General features: G+C 33.2%; 1 protein-coding gene across 2 annotated transcripts in view; it reads left to right on the top strand.

Moving 5' to 3' along the window:
* LOC132562655 (tyrosine-protein phosphatase Lar-like) overlaps positions 1-17,929 on the top strand; it is a 68,647-nt gene that overhangs the window by 32,907 nt on the left and 17,811 nt on the right. The window contains exons 4-10 of one of the 2 annotated variants that reach the window (XM_060227409.1): positions 1,843-1,854; positions 4,602-4,886; positions 10,020-10,328; positions 14,821-15,135; positions 15,423-15,617; positions 15,911-16,003; positions 17,542-17,835. In XM_060227409.1, coding sequence (XP_060083392.1) covers positions 1,843-1,854; positions 4,602-4,886; positions 10,020-10,328; positions 14,821-15,135; positions 15,423-15,617; positions 15,911-16,003; positions 17,542-17,835 — 1,503 coding nt within the window. The remainder of the gene's footprint in view (positions 1-1,842; positions 1,855-4,601; positions 4,887-10,019; positions 10,329-14,820; positions 15,136-15,422; positions 15,618-15,910; positions 16,004-17,541; positions 17,836-17,929) is intronic. The other variant, XM_060227410.1, reaches the window with a different exon arrangement.

Here is a 17,929-nt window from a genome sequence, read left to right as displayed (position 1 = left end):
ACACTGTAGAATAGGTATATACGTACGCTAGACCCTGTAGCTATATATAGCCTGCCACTGGGAGATGCTGCAGAAGTCCGTGTGGTAGTTGAGTCATGTGACTGCCTGTAGCCCAATTATTTTTATTGCGTTCTTGAATGTGTTATTTGATGTGTTTGACAAATTCTGTGTTCGATCCTTCCAGCGCGAGATAATCGTTGTTCTAGGAAAACTTGTTTTCCCGGTAAGTTCGAGCCATGAAGTTATGGCACGCTAAATCTTGTATCTCCAGTGTTCTTCGGAGTTGTGTTCAATATTTTTCTCCAAAAAATTTTGTTTTTATCTGAAAATTTCATTGATGTCATTTTCTGCATGTTTCCATTTCTGATTCTGAATTTCATACATATATGACGCCAAATTTTAACTCCTTTTTAAGTCTCTAAATATATATTGATGTCATTTCTTCCGTTACATTTCAAAGCTTGAATTTCATGCTAATGTTAATTTTCCAGGCAGTTAATTTTTTGATAGCAGAAAAAGAAAAAAAAAACATGAAAATTGAATAATTTTTCTCCAATAACCTAATGAATTACCATTTCTGTAAAATCATAAGTCAAAATCGACAAGTAAGTTTTACTTGGAAAGTCCATTTCACCGTTAATTGTCTTATATGGGTCTGAACAAAATGGAGGACTCTGCATCTGCTCGCTGCCTGCGATTGTTGTGTTTATTATGATTGCATACATATATGTTATTATCCCCGCGCATAATCTCACAATACACGCCTTTGACTGTAGCAACGCATGTCGTAGCATCATTTTTCGTAGTTCGTAAACTGCTCTGCATCTTAAAGCGCGTCTCTTCTACCTCTTTATGTTCACCTTGTCACCTACTCCTTGTTTAATGATAATTTGTATAAACTTGATAAAAAAAATAATTGAGAATTCATTATTTAAATTTACTGATGTTTAAAAGTAAAGATAATTGGTCATTCCATACAAAATAATAATTGATGTCACATGATTGTGTTTTTCCTTGTATTTATCTGTTTTCACATTTTACAGTGACAAACCTGTGTTCAATATTAATTCTTTAATTCATTTTCCATAAATGCAATGAATATTGAATTTTAAAAAATAATTTCTATTTGAGATCATGCCTGTTTACTCAGCTACAATATTTCACTGTATTTAAGCGTAATTTGCACTATAGTTCAAAGAGAAGATAACTGCATCTAACGTATATTGTAAAACACGAAGCGAAAAGCGCTAGCGATTGTATTATATAGAGCTGTTCTGGCTGTTTGTTCACCATTGATTCATGCTGAAGATCTATAGTCTGTATGATATATATCACAGCTATGAGACTATAGTCTGTATCATATTTCACCAATTGCTGAGTAGCCACATAAGTGCCGGTCACTGGTGTTGAGTTGTTCTCTTAAATGTTACTCATTTTAGCGTGATTTTTTCTTTTTCCTCCACCGTACCTGGGTACAGGAGTTGTAGGTGAGCTGTCATTAACAAAAAATAGATTTTTTTGGTTTATTTCTCCCATTTTGTTTTCATTTTGTATTTCAGCACAGACTTTTTAAGTGTTTTTTTTTTCAAATGAAATCAAAACCATTTACTACGGTTGTGTATTTTGTCTTTCCTGAACAAAGGATTTCAGATTAAGGATTTGCTACTAGCATGTATCTTTAAATGGTCTGTGTTAAGTGTTTTTGTGAGAGCTGAAGTATTCAAAAATGTCGTCGGCAGTCTCAACAGACTTATCCTCTTCAAAAGAAGGGAGAGTTTACATTCCATGCTTACAGGGAAAATAGGAGGAATTAATTTTCTTTTTTACCTGTGTTTCTTCCAGGTGTTAGTGCGGGTAAGAATAAGCATGTGTTTGCTTTCTTTTTTGATAAAAAGTGAATTAGTAGTTTGATAATAACTGAATGATTATTGATTTAGTGAAAACAGAACAAAACCAAAATTGATGCATGATGTTTATATGATAATGTCGATTAAATTTTCTTAGACATTCTGATTCATTGACTGCCTGTCCATTAGGATATTTTGGATGTTGAAATTGGACCATTTGTCTCAGGTAGAGGCAGACATTGTCATGTTTTAGCTTGAAAATGTAGAGAATCTGAAGCATTGTTATGTTTCTGTAGTACTGAGGAGTTCAGTGCTGTCTTAGAAATGATATTTCTAGTAGCAGTTATTAATCTACTACTAATTACATGTTAACTAATTAGTTTTGAGCAAATTTGCATTAATAGAGAACCATTTTAACAAAGCAACTTTAGTCTTAGTGTCCAACAAAATTTGTATTACCATTGCAGGACTCGTACTATCTGTTGTTTCAAACGTCTGACCTGTCTGATACAATGACGCTGCGGCCATTTCTGTCCTGATTCAATATTATTACTCTTCTGACTTAATTTCTTAACTGATCTCGATCAAACTTGAAGCAAAGGTCAACACTGATAATACCTAAAATGACTTAATGTTGCAGTGTTTCAAGGTCAAGGGTCATGGTCTCTGTTACTATTTAAAGAAATTTGTCAAATTGTAAGGGACTGTGTATTCCTAAAGTTTCTTACCCAGTAATATTACTAAACCTTAAGTCCCTTATAACATTATAAAGCAATGTAGTGTTTTCTTTTCTCAAGCACAGTGTTGATACCAAGGAGTTGTAAAGTACCATATAAAAATGAATAGGTGAACGCCCTGCCAAGGGAAGTATTTCAAAAGTCGGGAAAAAGGCTTATTTTTGTTGACATATGTACACTGGACAAAATTCAAAATACAGAAAAGTTTCTGAAGTGAAACATTTGAACCTTTCCACAATTCTAGTAGATGCACTGATTTGCCACATTCTTCGGAAATTGATATGTCCCAGGTCTCAAAAATATTCAACTCAAAGTCATCCAGATTATTTTAATGTTTGAATGCTCTCACAATAACACTTTGACCAATCATTTATAATGCAGTAACAAATCTCATTATATTTTGTGAGTTTATTTAGAAATTCATGCTAGCACTGTTGTACATGAATGTGCAATTTTTCATATCAAAGTCATGATATTTGACTGCAGTCATGACTTTCACAAACGCCATACTTTTCCTTATTATTTGAATAAGTGAATGTAACAAAAAAAGAAAGAAAAATTGAAATCATTTGCACATTTTGTACTGCTAAATAATTATCAAAGAGTGTTTTCATTTAGTTTGTTTTTTTTTCTGTCTCTCTCTCTCTCTCTCTCTCTTATCATTTTTAAACAAATCTTAAAACATCAATGACCTTTTTGTTTCATTTAATATCAATCAATGCAACATTCTGAATAATTGCAAAAAAATCCTTACCTTAAGTTTTTTTTTTCTTTTTTTTTTTTTTTGAGTGATTTTCAATTTGCTTTTCCTTGTTCAACTTGAATATGAAGTGTATTATTGTTTGTTTGATAAACTTGAAAAAGAAAGAAAAAAATCTTTAAAATTTCTCAAAAAAATATTAAACATTTACACTTCATTTTGATACTTAAGAGAGAAATTTTAAAGTTTTTTTTTTTTTTTTTAACAAAAGATATGACTTTAAGACTAAAACAATATGAATTGTATATGAATATGAAGTACATTATAAGAGCTGATCAGCATGTTGAAGCCTCCTTACATCTGTGCATGACACATTTCAACCACTGGATATGATGATAACATCAACCTCTCTATGTTAAAGATGGAAACCCCACAATTCTTTGAAACTACTCTTTAATATTTATTATTAATTGCTAACTTTCAGTAATGCGAACAACATGATTTATAGTAAATTTTGTTTTTCAAAACATTAATTTTGGGAGTAAGTTACCAGTGTTGTCATGATTTTGAAAAAAGTGAAAACTTCTGTTCACTTTTTCAAGTTTTGTTTAGAATATCCACCTTTACTTTCTATCTCTTACTGTTTCTGTGTTGAACAATGGTAGCGGCAGATTTCAATCTGTCGCCCTGGTTTAAACACTAAATGACAAAGCCTTCCTTTCGTCTAATGTGGTTTAGACTTAATAAAATGATTCTGTATAATGAGGTGAGATAAACACAATTTAAATCTGATGTAAAATCCTGCCAAAATTATTATAATGCGTGCTCGCCCACCCTGTGCGATTTGCGGGCGCAATACAATTGCTACAAATGCAGGTGCGATGGGCTCCGCTTCAACTGCAAAGCGCCTTACAAGGCTATATTGAGTTGGCTGCACCTAACAGAAGCCTTAGGGCCAGTGTCTCAACTACAAGATGTCAAGGACATCACTTATTCTGTTTTATGCCAAGAAGATAAAATTCTTTGCATGTGAAAAGCTGCAATTCTTCTCAGTTTTATGATCCTGATTAAAAATTTATGATTTGGCTTTCAAGAAGTTGGTCAATATTCCAGTTCAATTGAATATTCTTAAAATCATAGATGTTGTAGGAGTAAGTTTCGATTACTACAGGTTTTGGCTTATTTGTAATCGATATTTTTAATTGACTGTAAACAATTGTTATCTGTGGAATTTCGATAAAAATATGATTCTTTAAATATTATTTACTCTTGTTCTCTACATTATTATTAAGTTGTGCCATTTTTTCAATTCAACAGTGCCACTTCAGCCAAAAAATTTGCATGCAGTGGCCATGACCCCGAATGTTATCGAAGTGACATGGGACCCTCCAGAGAACAGTCAAAGTGTGATCAGTTACAAGTTGTACTTTAACGACTCATACCGTCGGCAGAGTGCACATATAACCATTGACCCACCAGTGTCGCGATTTCGCCTAACTGACCTGACGCCAGACACAATCTACCACATCCAAGTCTCAGCCATGTCGTCGAAAGGTGAAGGTGCCCACACCCCTACGGTCCAGGTTCAAACCCGGGAGTTTGGTATGTGTTCTTTAGATCTTTTACAAAAATTAAGTTTTCTACAGTAAATTCCTTCTTTGATATTCGTTGTTTCCTCCTTTTATATGTTATTGTACCTGTATTTTGTGTGTCTATATCTTAGCCATCAAAACAAATTTGTGCTTTGTTTTATTTCTTGTGATAAAACTTGTATACATTAATTGTGATAAAACTTTATTTTTAATGTGAATTTTTTTCCTGATTTTGTAACGTGACGTGAAGTGACGTTCGACGTAGTTGTGGTTTCAATCTTACTTCTTCCTTCACTGATTTCTTTCTCCTTTCTATCTCAGTTTTCTTCTTCCTCACTTGAATTGGTGTCTTTGTGAGTTCTTTCTTTCCAGTGGTGTTACAAGGTCATTCTTATTTTTTTGCTTTTTTGATTTTCACAAAAGAGAATTGTGAACTTTATGCATATCCAATATTGTTTTTCCTTGAATATATATATATATATATTTTCACTTATCTCTTTATCACACTACTTATGTACATCTATTTTGACAACTGTTAAAACAAGTCATGTTTGGGAAATGACAGGTTCTGGCAAGCGCAAACCATTTGGTAAGTCTACTACATAAAACTTTGTTTCAAATCTTACTTTCACAGCCAGCATAGACTTACATTTTTTTTCTCTTTTACCGTATCCATGGAAGTTTGTTTCCACGCAGACTGGGGAAACAACTCCTCTTGTCCCTCTCCTAACTCCTTCTCCATTCCAGAATTCCCCAGACCTGAATTTTAAACATTTTAAGGAATAAGAAATCTTTTTCCCCCTGATTATTCCCATTTTCTCCCAAAGGACTGTATTTTGTTGTGAATGACACATTTACTTCACTTCATGGTGTACTGGTAAATTCCAAATTTTATAAAGGATTGTCAGTCCTTTGATCATGTTTTGTATAACCACTGAAGTTGTTAAAAAGTGTTTTTTCATTTTGAGTTTTCATTTTGATTTCTACTCCCGGTTTTGGGTCGACATGTTGGTGGTTGGATGTACATGTCAAACACAATTTGCTTACACATGCACAGCGGTGCTGGACCGTTCTAATAAAGTTCTAAAATTCCACAACTAATCTGCTGGTTGTTTTTTCTTATTTTTGTATTAATTTAAACCTCACCTCAAACATACACAAATCGTACCGTCTAGTTTGGATGCCCTTATCACTCGTGGCCTCACCTCCAGTGTTCCTTCACTTTTTCTATTCTATTCCGTCTGGAATGTTTTCCTTGTTTTTTCGTTTGGTTGTAGGTTGAAGAACTTTAGTTGACTTGGTGATTATCTATTTCTGTGATTTATTTGCCATTTCAGTGTGTGTTTATAGATCTCTTTGTAGGTTTATTCTTTCTGTTTCTTTGATTACCTTGAATACGTCATCATTGCTGGTTTAGACTTCATAATGCTTCTCTTTCTTTTCTTCATGAGAATTCTTTTTATTTAATGAGTTGACCTTTAACTGTACAAAGACAAACTTAAACAGATTGTTACCTGAAATAACTTTAAATGTCAGGTTTTTTTTTTAAATAAACTTGTTCAGACAGAATTGATGGTTTATGAATAGCGACAGACTTTGGAAATCTGACAATGAGATTTTTATAAATGTCATTGTGACTTTATCGTCACAGAGAACTTTTTACCAAATCAATCTTTGACCATTATTTACAAAAACACATTAGTTTTAAAAGAGTAGATCTCTTTTAAACAGATATTGACTTTTTTTTTCAAAATGGACACTTTAATAGAATCTGACTAATTTTACATCACCATCAGTATTCCATTGACCTATAATGACTGACGGAGTTCCAAATCAATCATGAATTCATTTCGTATTAATTGTTTTTTATCATATGATTATCACATTTTCCATACGTTTTTTTATATGCTATAAGTTGTTATATTGCGCACTAGAAATCATTTTTATTGTTTAAATGTTGGTGTATTTGTATCGTTTTTTGTCTCTATGGCCCCAGAGGGCTGAGTAACCTTATTCCATGGTGTGACGTCAAACGTCCATGAACTTGTCCATCGTCAGCACTTCTTGGTCCAGAACAGACAAGAGTTTTATAAATTGGTTATATATTCAATGATAAAAAAAAAATTAGCCCAATTGAACACAGTGGGTAGTCTTTCAAACCTAATTCTGTAGGAGTGAAGAAATTCTTACTAAAGCTTTCACACTGACATTCATGGAAGAAAAAAATGGTATGATGTACAGGTGAGGTGTTGTCTAAAAATCCACCAGTACAATGATGTCATTTGCTGATTTAAGATTTAAAATGTTTATAATTATGATTATGTTTTCTGATTGGCTGTGATATATTTTACTGATTCCTAAGTCCAACAGACCAGTTTTATTCTGACCAAGCATCCTAAAATTTCTCCTTTACAAATTTTTATTTGTTAAATACAGGTGGGCTGCTCCAGCTCGTTGGGCCCCCTATGTGTGTTATTATACTTTACAAACAGAATCCGTGAAATGGTTCAAACCGTCAGACATGTCCAATGAAAATGTTTAACTTTTTTGCAGTTCCAAATAACACCTCCTCCTCCCTGCCCCCCAAAAAGGGAGGAGGAGAAAAGAAAAAAAAAAAGATTATATTGCACTCAGTTATCTGGTTGTACAAGGGTGTTGGATTATATCACCCCTTGTTTTGACAACAATCCCTAAAGTTTTGCGGCGACTGTTTCATCTTGTATAACTAATCCAACTAACCCAGACTAGAGCCAACGCCATGATTTTTAAAACAGGTGTATAATGTTCCCGATACCTATGCCGGTATGCAGGGCGATTGAAGAATCAAGAGCAATCAAAGACAAATCTTGTATAACTACATGTAAACAATATGCAGTATTGTATGAAAACATGTCTTGACATGGAGGAAATGGTGGCATATATATATGTACTTATATACAATCACAGCAGATGTGGTGGGGGTGGGGGGGGGGAGTATTAGTCTCTCCTTGGTGTTAAGAAAAGCAAGAGAACACTGCTTGGTGTAGTTCACTGAGTCACTTATTATTGTCACTGTTTTGTCACTCTTCACTAGGTTTAGTGTCTTCAAATATTTGACTCATGGATCCAATGATTGGCATTCCCAGTATAGCATTTCAAAATGGACTCCAGTTGTTTCCTTCATCAGCCGGAATTGATTTTAATTCTAGGATATTTTGGCGGTTACAGAAAATGTTTACCAAAATGATCAGATCTGTTATGCAATGCTCTTTTCGTTGATATTTTTGAAGCTCAAAATATAAATTCAACAAATTTCTGATATCTCATAATATTTTGTCTCGGGACAATGTTTTGTTCTTGTTTACACAACTTCATATCGTAACCACTGGAGTCAGTTTGAGTTTTCACCAAATACATATATAGAACTCTCTAATCGGTGAAGGTTTATAGATAGAGTATGTGGGCATTTCTTGGAAAAGATGTAGAAAACTTTTACAGAATTTGCACTAATTCTTTTGTTTTATCTGTATATCAGTACATCAACCTCTATAGAGTCAAATTCTCATGTGGCAACAGTTTAAGTATATCATTTCTCTCTTCAGGATAGCACTTATTTCCAAAAGCATTGTAGGACAATCCCCTATAATAGTCCTTGATTATTTAGAAAATTTTGAATAGAGTTGAAGAAATTTTATGGGCATTACAGCAAAATATTTTTAAGAAGGTTTGGGAAGTTACCTAAAAAAAAATGGCAAAAACTTCTTTCAGCAAATAGAAAATGATTCATAAAAATTAACTTGAATATCAGAGCATTGTTCCATGGAGTAGTGAAACATTATGAATGTTTCTTTGAGTTGTATGAAATTCCTCCTAGAAAAGAAAAAATTCTTTCATGGAATAGCAGTAAAAAGAAAATTTTCTCCTGACGTGACAGAAAAGTCTCTGTAGAAGAACATAGGTAAGATCTCTCTTATAGAAGCTGAAAATTTTCTCAGAGTTTCTCACCGTCTAGTGAGGCATTTAGGATTCAGGCTTGTAGAATTGTTAGTTTGAAAGTTACTCTCAAAAAATGGTCATTAATACGACACATAATTGGAATTGTGAAACCATGTTTTGAGGTGAGCAACTGCATACATTGGTTAACCATGGGTCAATTATGTGTCCTTGTGTATCAATTTAACTCTGTTACTGACCACAGCATCAAAATGAAGAACACAGAATTACTTCTTACTAGCTTCATTGGTAAACTATACAGGCATGAAATGCATGTAAAAACATTCAAGAAGAACTCCTGTAGTTAGTTGAAAGGAAAGAAACACTTGATCACGGAATTTAACCGAGCAACTGAAATACCGCTGAAATACAGGATAAATACTTGGAGAATTAGATTTGATATCCAGCTGTCCAATTTGATTTCTTGTATGTTTATTATGCATGAGTAGTTTGATCATCAATGGTCAGCGCAATATTCTAGATACTTTGGTATATAACTCTACGGAGCATGAGATCTGCTTTCTTCATCTTTGGTATGAACCTCTAGTTACAGAAACTTGCCACAGTTCCAGAATCATGACAAAAAATTATCTATAGCATTTTCTCTAGATACTGTTAATATGTATTGATAATATTTTGATTCTCTGATGATATGCATCCGTAGTATAGCCTCAAGCCATACATAGCATTTTATCATCTTTGCTGGTTGGGAAATTTGCAGTTGATTTAGGAGATATCACAAAATGTATGCATTTTAAGATATTTGGAATTATATAGATGAATTATTGTGTGGGACAGTAATTAGTTGGTTAGGTGACATCAGTGTACAACTTAGAAACTATTGCATTAAGTTCGATCCATGAATCAAATAGCTTGTGTTTTTTTCATTATTGTTATAATTTTTTGCCTAAATATTCACAAAGATTTGTGCTTTCATACATTATCTCTTTCTTTTCTTAATCATGCTACTGTTAGTCTGTCATTACAAAAGTCATACAATGCTGCATGTTGTTTTTAAGTTTTGTCATGTTTTTATTTGTTTTTACTTTTTTTTTCTTTTTTTCGTCTTTTTATTTTTTGTCTTCTATGTTTTTCTCTTTTTATCAATCTCCCTCAATGACCCCCTTTGACAATGACCCGTCCACGGCCATCTTGAATTATGAAAATTCAGTTCCAAGTGGTGAGCCTCAAAATCTAAGCGGCCGACCAATCGACTCACAGAGTATTGAGGTCACATGGAACCCTCCACCTCCTGACCAGCAAAATGGCGACATAACAGGCTATAAAATATTTTACGTGAAAAACATGCCCGACTTGACAGAAGAAGATGCTCAGCCAGTTACTGTGGATGCGGCTGCCAACACGTTGACATTATCGAGCCTGGCTGTGTGGACGGAGTATAAGATTTGGGTGTTGGCGTTCACAAGCGTGGGTGACGGCCCAAAATCACAACCAATCATCGTGTCGACCGACGAAGATGGTAGGTAGCGTCTGATTTGCTGCTCGCTGCAGTAGTTATGCTAACTCTGGTTGACTGGAAAAGGACCTATAATCAGATAGCCATGATTTGGGTTTCTCCATAACAAATATTTAATAACAATAATTCCTTGTTTGAATCGTTTTGGTATCTGGTTTAGGAGCCTTTCCAAATCTTTATGATATAACCCTTTTCTCTTATCTAAATTACAGTATAAAGTGCTTTTTCGCCCTCAAGCCTGTTACAATATGTACAGGATATTTCTTGCTAACATCATCCTGTTTGAGGTTATCATCTTTCCTGATCATTCCATCAACATAATCCTATACTGCATCAACCATTTTATAAGATATACTGAATTGTACTGAAGTAAAAACTTTTGACAATTGGTCTTCAGAATGCATTGTCATATGATGCATGCTGATTTAAACAAATCTGGAAAACATGTATTTGCTTTGTGTTGTTGTAAAAATAACTTGTTTCAAAGAAACGTATCTTCATGGTTATTTCAGTGGCCTTGGTAACATTTTGTTTAAAAAGATAGAGTTTCATGGATTCCTATGATAATGGTTCACATTCATCATGTTCATTTTCATCAATGTCATCTCTTTCTTCATCGCACTTTTCATTTCTTTTATTGTATCATCCTCATTTAACTACCTTTAAGCTCATTTCTCTTTTGCATCATTCTGTAACATATCATGATGTCCTCTTTTTAAAACCCCACCTCAAAATTCTTCAGCATCATTCTTTAACATTGTGTCCTGTTTTTAACTCCCCCACCTCAAAATTCTTCAACGTCAATGCCTTTCCTCTGTTAATGGATTCATTGATCATTTTCTGTCAGAAAATCATATGGTGACATTTTTTTTTCAAATTCACTTCCTACTTGGGAAAAAAAAAACAATCATTTGAAATTTCTCTTAATGAACTCTTTTTACTGCCTGTCTTTGCCTTTTGGTTGTTACATTTCGATTCCATTCAAAATCATTTCATATCTTCACACCCCATTATAATTCATTCACAGAATGTTGAGCTTTGAACTTTGAACCCTGAATCCAATTTGGTGATGGTATCCATTGTTGTTGGATTAATAATTTTATGACAACGTTAATAATTATGGATGTGTGATTATATGATCAAATTTTTCTAATATATACAGATAAGTATATGTTTCCATGGAAACTAACAAGCATGCTGCATGTGTCCTCCTTCTTTGTTTTACCATCACTGTTTCATCGTGGCTTGTATGTATTCCTTTCCTCTGTCATTTCTCTCGTTTTTTACTTTTTGTTCAATATTCGTGAATGTCATGTGTCATTCCATTGACAAATGAATATTTTTAATATAAAGTTTCTATGATAGTAAAAGTTTGGCCTTTTAAGAAATTACAAAACAAATCTTGATGTAGAATATGTTTGTATGAATATTTTGAAAATTTGCTGTAAAGAAAATGAAGTTGTTTCTGTATGTACAAACATGTATCTTGATTGATATAAATATGATTTTATTCTGAATTGAATTTGAAATGATACAAGTGAACTCAGGAAACATGTTGAAAACATTTTTATGAACATTTTTTTATCTGGAAAAATTTATTCGATTTGAAATAATAATGTTCATGTACATGCTGTTTACAATATACAGAAAAAGCTTTTTTGAATGATCCGAAAGGATGTTTGCTCATGGAATGATACTACTCTGAATGTATGTAAAGTTTCTTGTCTTGAAAAATTCCTTCCCTATTTGAAATAATTGTTGATTGGCTAAGCATGTCTGTGCGACAACTAACATCAGTATATATACATATGTATATACAAACCAACTTGTTGTGAAATTGTATGTTGGAATTAATTGACAACATATTGAACAAGAAATCATATGTTCCTTTATGCATATATATATTGAAACTTATATGGAGTTTTTTGTACTGTTTTGACTTCAGTGTTCGTTATATTGAATCTTTTACAGTATATCTGATTCGACAAGGAATGACGTGTATCAAATGCATGATATTTTTCTCAGCGACGAAACAAATATACTGCACTTAGGAGCAGTTTCCTTTCTTTCGTTACAGCTCTTGTTTTAGACCAGATTTTGTAGTCAAGGATTTAGCATTATCTGTGCATATGCTGTCTTTATTTGATTCAAATTGTTGCATGCGTCAGTGCTGCGGTGCGCAGTTGACATAGGTTTTAAGCTGACAAGACTACAGGCGGAATATATTCTAAATCTAATCTCAAACAAACGCTGATATGAATCTGAAGTTGTTAATGACAAATATTCCAAAAATTAAAAATGAAATTGAAGAAGATTAAAAAGAGAAATACATTGAAATATTTTTAAAAGATATACCAGGATCTATATATTTTCTTTGGGGGAAAATGTATGTAATTCATTAGAAAGGAGGGAATTTTTTGAGGGAGGGGTACTTCTTATCTTAATTTTTGGAAAAGCAAAATGTAGAATCTACTTGTAGTTGGACAATCTTTTGTGTCATCTTTTTTTTCTCTCTAGAAACCGTATAGAAGCATTCAGTAAATATAAAGTCTAGGTATATATCCATCATAATATATCACACTTCCCTAGATATCCATTCTCTCTCTAGCCTAGAAATGTATTTGGGTGTGTGCACCAACCAAATCAAAAAGATAAGATCGAAATTGCATCGTGATAGAAAATTTAAAGTCTGGCTGATGTTTGGTCTTCTATTTTAAAATCTCCATTTTGGTTGTTGCCATGGCAACTTTGATGCAATGCAGCGAACTAGGCTGTAGAAATCATGTAGCTTCTGCGATGTGGAAACTTTATCAAATGCTTCATCGGCTATACAGATCCACTTTTAATTAGAAATCTTAAATATATTCCAATACAGTACTGAATCTTGCACTTCCTGCCTTCTTGTTGATTTTTTACATCTAATTTATGTTTACGGATTTTTTCATTTTTATATATATATATATATATATATATATAGATATATGAATTTTGATTATTATTTGATTTGCACAATTTTACACAAATCTGTAAAGATTTCGGCAATAGCTATAACAATTAAAGACTTTGTATTTTTTTTTTAGATTTTATTACCAAACAACTACCTGTAACATGAAGCCTTTCTATTTTTACGTAGAGCTTATTTTGCATTTGTTAAACTTTATTTTTGATTATTTTTACTGCACTTCTCTTTCAAAATCAGATTTATTTGGAGTATTATTTTGAGTATATTTCATTTGTCATTAAGAAAGTAATCAATTTAATTGTTTCATTTGTCATTAAAAAGAAATCAATTTAATTTTCCTCTTTTAATGCATGTTGAATTTGATAATAATTTGGTGCTGCATGGCATATACAGTTATGGTTATGTTAAGTTCTCTTTATGATAAAAATATTCTCCTCAAAAGCATGGTTGAGTGCATTTTGATACTTTTCACACAAGGAATGTGCATTTTTGAAATTTGAACAGAAAAAAAATGAAATCATCTAAAACGTTTGCCTCTGTATTAAGTTTGCTTTTACTTTAAAAGCTTGTTGATGCACAGAGAGTATATATCAACTACATCATACTCAGCATAGGAACTGCTTTAGACAGGCGCTTAGAAACGTAGAACCTATCTAGTAGTCAGAAAAGGCATCAATTACAAACAACGACATGTGAACTTAGCTCAAAATCTAATAATTCTGGTTCTTTATCAATTTAACTGTAATAATTTATAGACTCTTAACAAAAAAAGAGTAAAGGTCATTTGTAATTAATGGTTTAAAAACTTTTTTCTCTTGAAAAAAAGTTAATTGTTTTACAAACTCCTTAAGAGCTAAGCTAGACCCAGTCTAAATTACATCCCAACTTAACTCTTTGACAGGAAAACAATATAACCTCTTGACCTCAATACCCAACATACCTCCTTAACAATAAATCACAATAAAATTATCGAGAAGGAAAACATTATAACTTCTTCACCACAAACCCAACATACTTCCCTAACAGTAGAACCCAACATACCTCCTTAACAGTACATCTCACCAATACACTGGATAACCTCTTCACCTCAAAACCCAACATACTTCCTTAACAGTAGAACCCAACATACCTCCTTAACAGTACATCTCACCAAAACTCCTTAAAAGGAATACACTGTATAGCCTCTTCACCTCAAAACCCAACATCCTTCCTTAACAGCAAAGCCTAACGTATCTTTTAAATAAAATCCAAACATGAATAGAAAAGCAAAATATTCCAAATTAATCTGAAATTTAGCTTCTTTTGGAGGAAAATGAGAGCATTTATTGATAAAGTAATTAAGTTTGGTACTGGTATGGAAAAGTTGAACTTTCTTGCGATTGTGAGCTAGTTTCACGTAAGTTGTCTGCAAATAAACTGCATTTAGATCTCAAGCATTCACTACAGATGTACAAAACTATGACCAGAATTATTATTTTTAAAGGTCCTGTGTTATGTATAATACATAATGGTAGCATTTTGTTTTCATTACAGTTCCAGGACCTCCAAAATCTGTCACTGTGGAAGTTGTCAACTCAACCACCATATTTGTGGAATGGCGACCACCAGAGACACAGCGAGAAAATGGAATTATACGAGGCTACCAAGTATACTGTGTTGTAGTAGATAGTAAAAATCGGCCAAAGGAAGGCACAGATCGTATAAGTGACACGACGGATGGTAATCGGAGAGAGGCCGTCATTACCAGCCTTGACCCGGCCACCAGATATTCTATCAAGGTGGCTGGTTATACGAGACGTGGCGATGGCCAACGCAGTAAAGAAGTATTTGTTGTCACGTCAGGGGCAGGTAAGGCAAGGTCTAAATATTACTGGTTTCACGATAGGTAAATCTCACACAGGTCTTTATTTTATTGTTCTGAATTTCATATTTAATTACAAAGAATATGTTAAAGGTAAGTATGCCGAATATATCATGTAATCATGGAAATGTATTTGTCCAGTTTGGTACGTTCAATAACAAAAAAAAGCGCACCAAACACAACACAAGTTAAACGTTTTAATTTTTTTAAGTACTTTTAGTGTAACAATCTACATTTTGAGACTGTGACCAAATTTGAATACTATGACTTACAGTGCCAACGATACCAAGGAACCTGAATGTGGAATTTTTGGGCGAAGATCCTCCACAGGTGCAGGTCACATGGCAACGGCCAAGGGAAACTCACGGCAAGTTGGCAGGCTATAAGGTGTTCTGGGGACGGAGAGGAGAGAAATACTCACTGATTAATCTCGGACCTATACATCATGCCTACATCTCGGATATCTTAGGTTTGTATTTTGGGCTGAATAATCTTAAAAAGTTCAATATTGTCTGCGGGATTTTTAGGGTAAAATTCCAGTTTGAAGATAGAAATGATGATTATAACATCATTTTCTTGGACATTACTAAATAAATTTGTAATAGGTTAGATTACTATCCTTTTCAAGAAAATATCAGACAGATTTTAAAGTAATATGATCCCTTAACAATATTTGTTGATCGATGTAAGAATGGAGGGAGATTGGGAATAAATTAGTTGGTTTGAACTGTATCTCGATGAATGATTTTCTTCTTCCCACAGACAAAGGAGCTACATATGAATTCATTGTTGTTGCCCGAAACGAGGAGGGTGACGGTGTGAGAGCATCACAAACTATCACAACTCCGGATGGAAGTAAGTGTCTCGCGCTGCATTCATTCTGCCTAGTTGGCTCAGCGCTGCAGCAGAGAAGACAACATCCAACTCACTCAGCGTTACTGCACGTCAGCGTGGTCTCACCTCTGTGGTGACCATATATGTTGTCATAGCAACAGCTCATTGTCCCTCAGTGTTGCCACACACCCCTTGGTTTCCATGGAAACCTGCTTTTGAAGCTCTAGATATTTTTTTGTGTGTGTGTGCCTGTGACATTTATTTGTCACACTGTTCTTTAATTGTGTTGGCTTTCAAAACATTTTTAAATATTTTTTTTTATGTTGTGGTCATATTTATTTTTTTGACTGTTGTTCTTGTCAAAAATGCTATTTTTATCTATTTTTGTTTGTATTTTAAATTTTAAACCCATTTTGAAATTTTGAATATTATGAAACTTATTACTTCCTTTTCTTTTTTTTTTTTAAATCTTCAAATTTTTTATCAAAACATCAAAATGTATTTATTTCATTTGAAAATATTTGCATTTAAAAAAACAATATGTTTGCATTTGATGTAATAATCCTTGAAGAAATCAGTTTAATTTTTTATGTTTGTATCAGTTTCTTGGTTTAAATGTTTCAATCTGCATTTTTTCTATTTCATTTGTGGTGGTTGGTTGTGGACTTTTTTATTTTTGCATATTTTTATTTGTTTTATTAATTGTACTTGCACATTCAGACTGAGAAATGCAACACCTCTTTTTGACTGACATAACATTTGAAATTGAGGAAAAATGAAACAACTATACTTTTCGCTCAGCATCTTATGTATCTATGGTGAATGCTTTGGACTCTAGCATGTTAAGCCAGAATCAAAGAGTTATCTTGATAGAAAATTAAAACTTTTTTTTGGGTGTGTCTAAAACTCTGCTTTATGATCTAACTTTCTGAGAATACTGGCTGGAACAAATCATATATTTTCTATAAATGATTTTTTTAAAAATGCATGTAACTGTGATTTCTACATCATATCGAAATCTTTTTTTCCTGTAAATTTTGAATGTTTTTCTTCTCTTCACTATTTACAGATTTTAATGAAATTCAAAGTTTTTAAGATTTGAAATATTTATTTGATAAATGCTTTTAAACATAAAAGAAAATTTTAAATGGTTTTGTTCTAACTACATTGATGAACTGTTTTGTTTAAGAAATTAGTAAATATTTAAAGTACAGAAGTAAGGAACAGTTTGACAAAAGAAAACAATTTTGTGTGTTACGATGTGGCACGTTGTATAATCACTGTCAAAGATATCCCTCACAATTTTCATTTTCCAAAATTTTGCAAGGCTTTTGTAGACAGAATAATGTTGACATAGAATTTGATTGATGTATTGATCATTTTATTGATTAACCGAGGCAAGTTGAGATCTTTTTTTTTTTTTTTTTGAAAATTGAAGAAATAAATTGATTAAGAATGTGCAAGTATAATTGTAAAACATCCAATTTAATATTGTACCGTTTTTTGTTGTATTTTTTTCGTGTACATTTCTCTCTCTTTTCTCCCCGTCCTGCCTATAGTCCCTGAAGGGGCCCCGCAGAATTTCACTGCGACAGGGCTGACAGAGACCAGTGTGAGACTGGAGTGGGACTTACCAGCAAAAAAACTGCAAAATGGCGAGATAATCATGTATCAGCTTGTCTACCACAAGATGGCCGACCCTACCAGTACGGAGGATCTAAACATCACTGGCATTCAATTCGACGTTCACAATCTCGAGATGAATACTGATTACGTTTTTCAAGTTAAGGCATTCACAAGTCAAGGAGCTGGTCCATGGACTGTGCAGCATCCTTTCCACACATTCGGACCAAGTATGTTAATTAGAGGTGTCAATCAAGGGCAGATAACCCTTGCCGCACTGCGATGGGTTTGCAGCAAGCTTTGCAGAGAGACTTTATTACTAAT

This window comes from Ylistrum balloti, unplaced genomic scaffold (genome assembly GCF_031769215.1).
Source record: "Ylistrum balloti isolate Yb309-2 unplaced genomic scaffold, AGI_CSIRO_Ybal_v1 Utg371472, whole genome shotgun sequence".
Classification (NCBI taxonomy): Eukaryota; Metazoa; Mollusca; class Bivalvia; order Pectinida; family Pectinidae; genus Ylistrum; species Ylistrum balloti.
The sequence above is the reverse complement of the archived record's forward strand: the minus strand, read 5'-3'. Positions and strand labels throughout refer to the sequence as shown.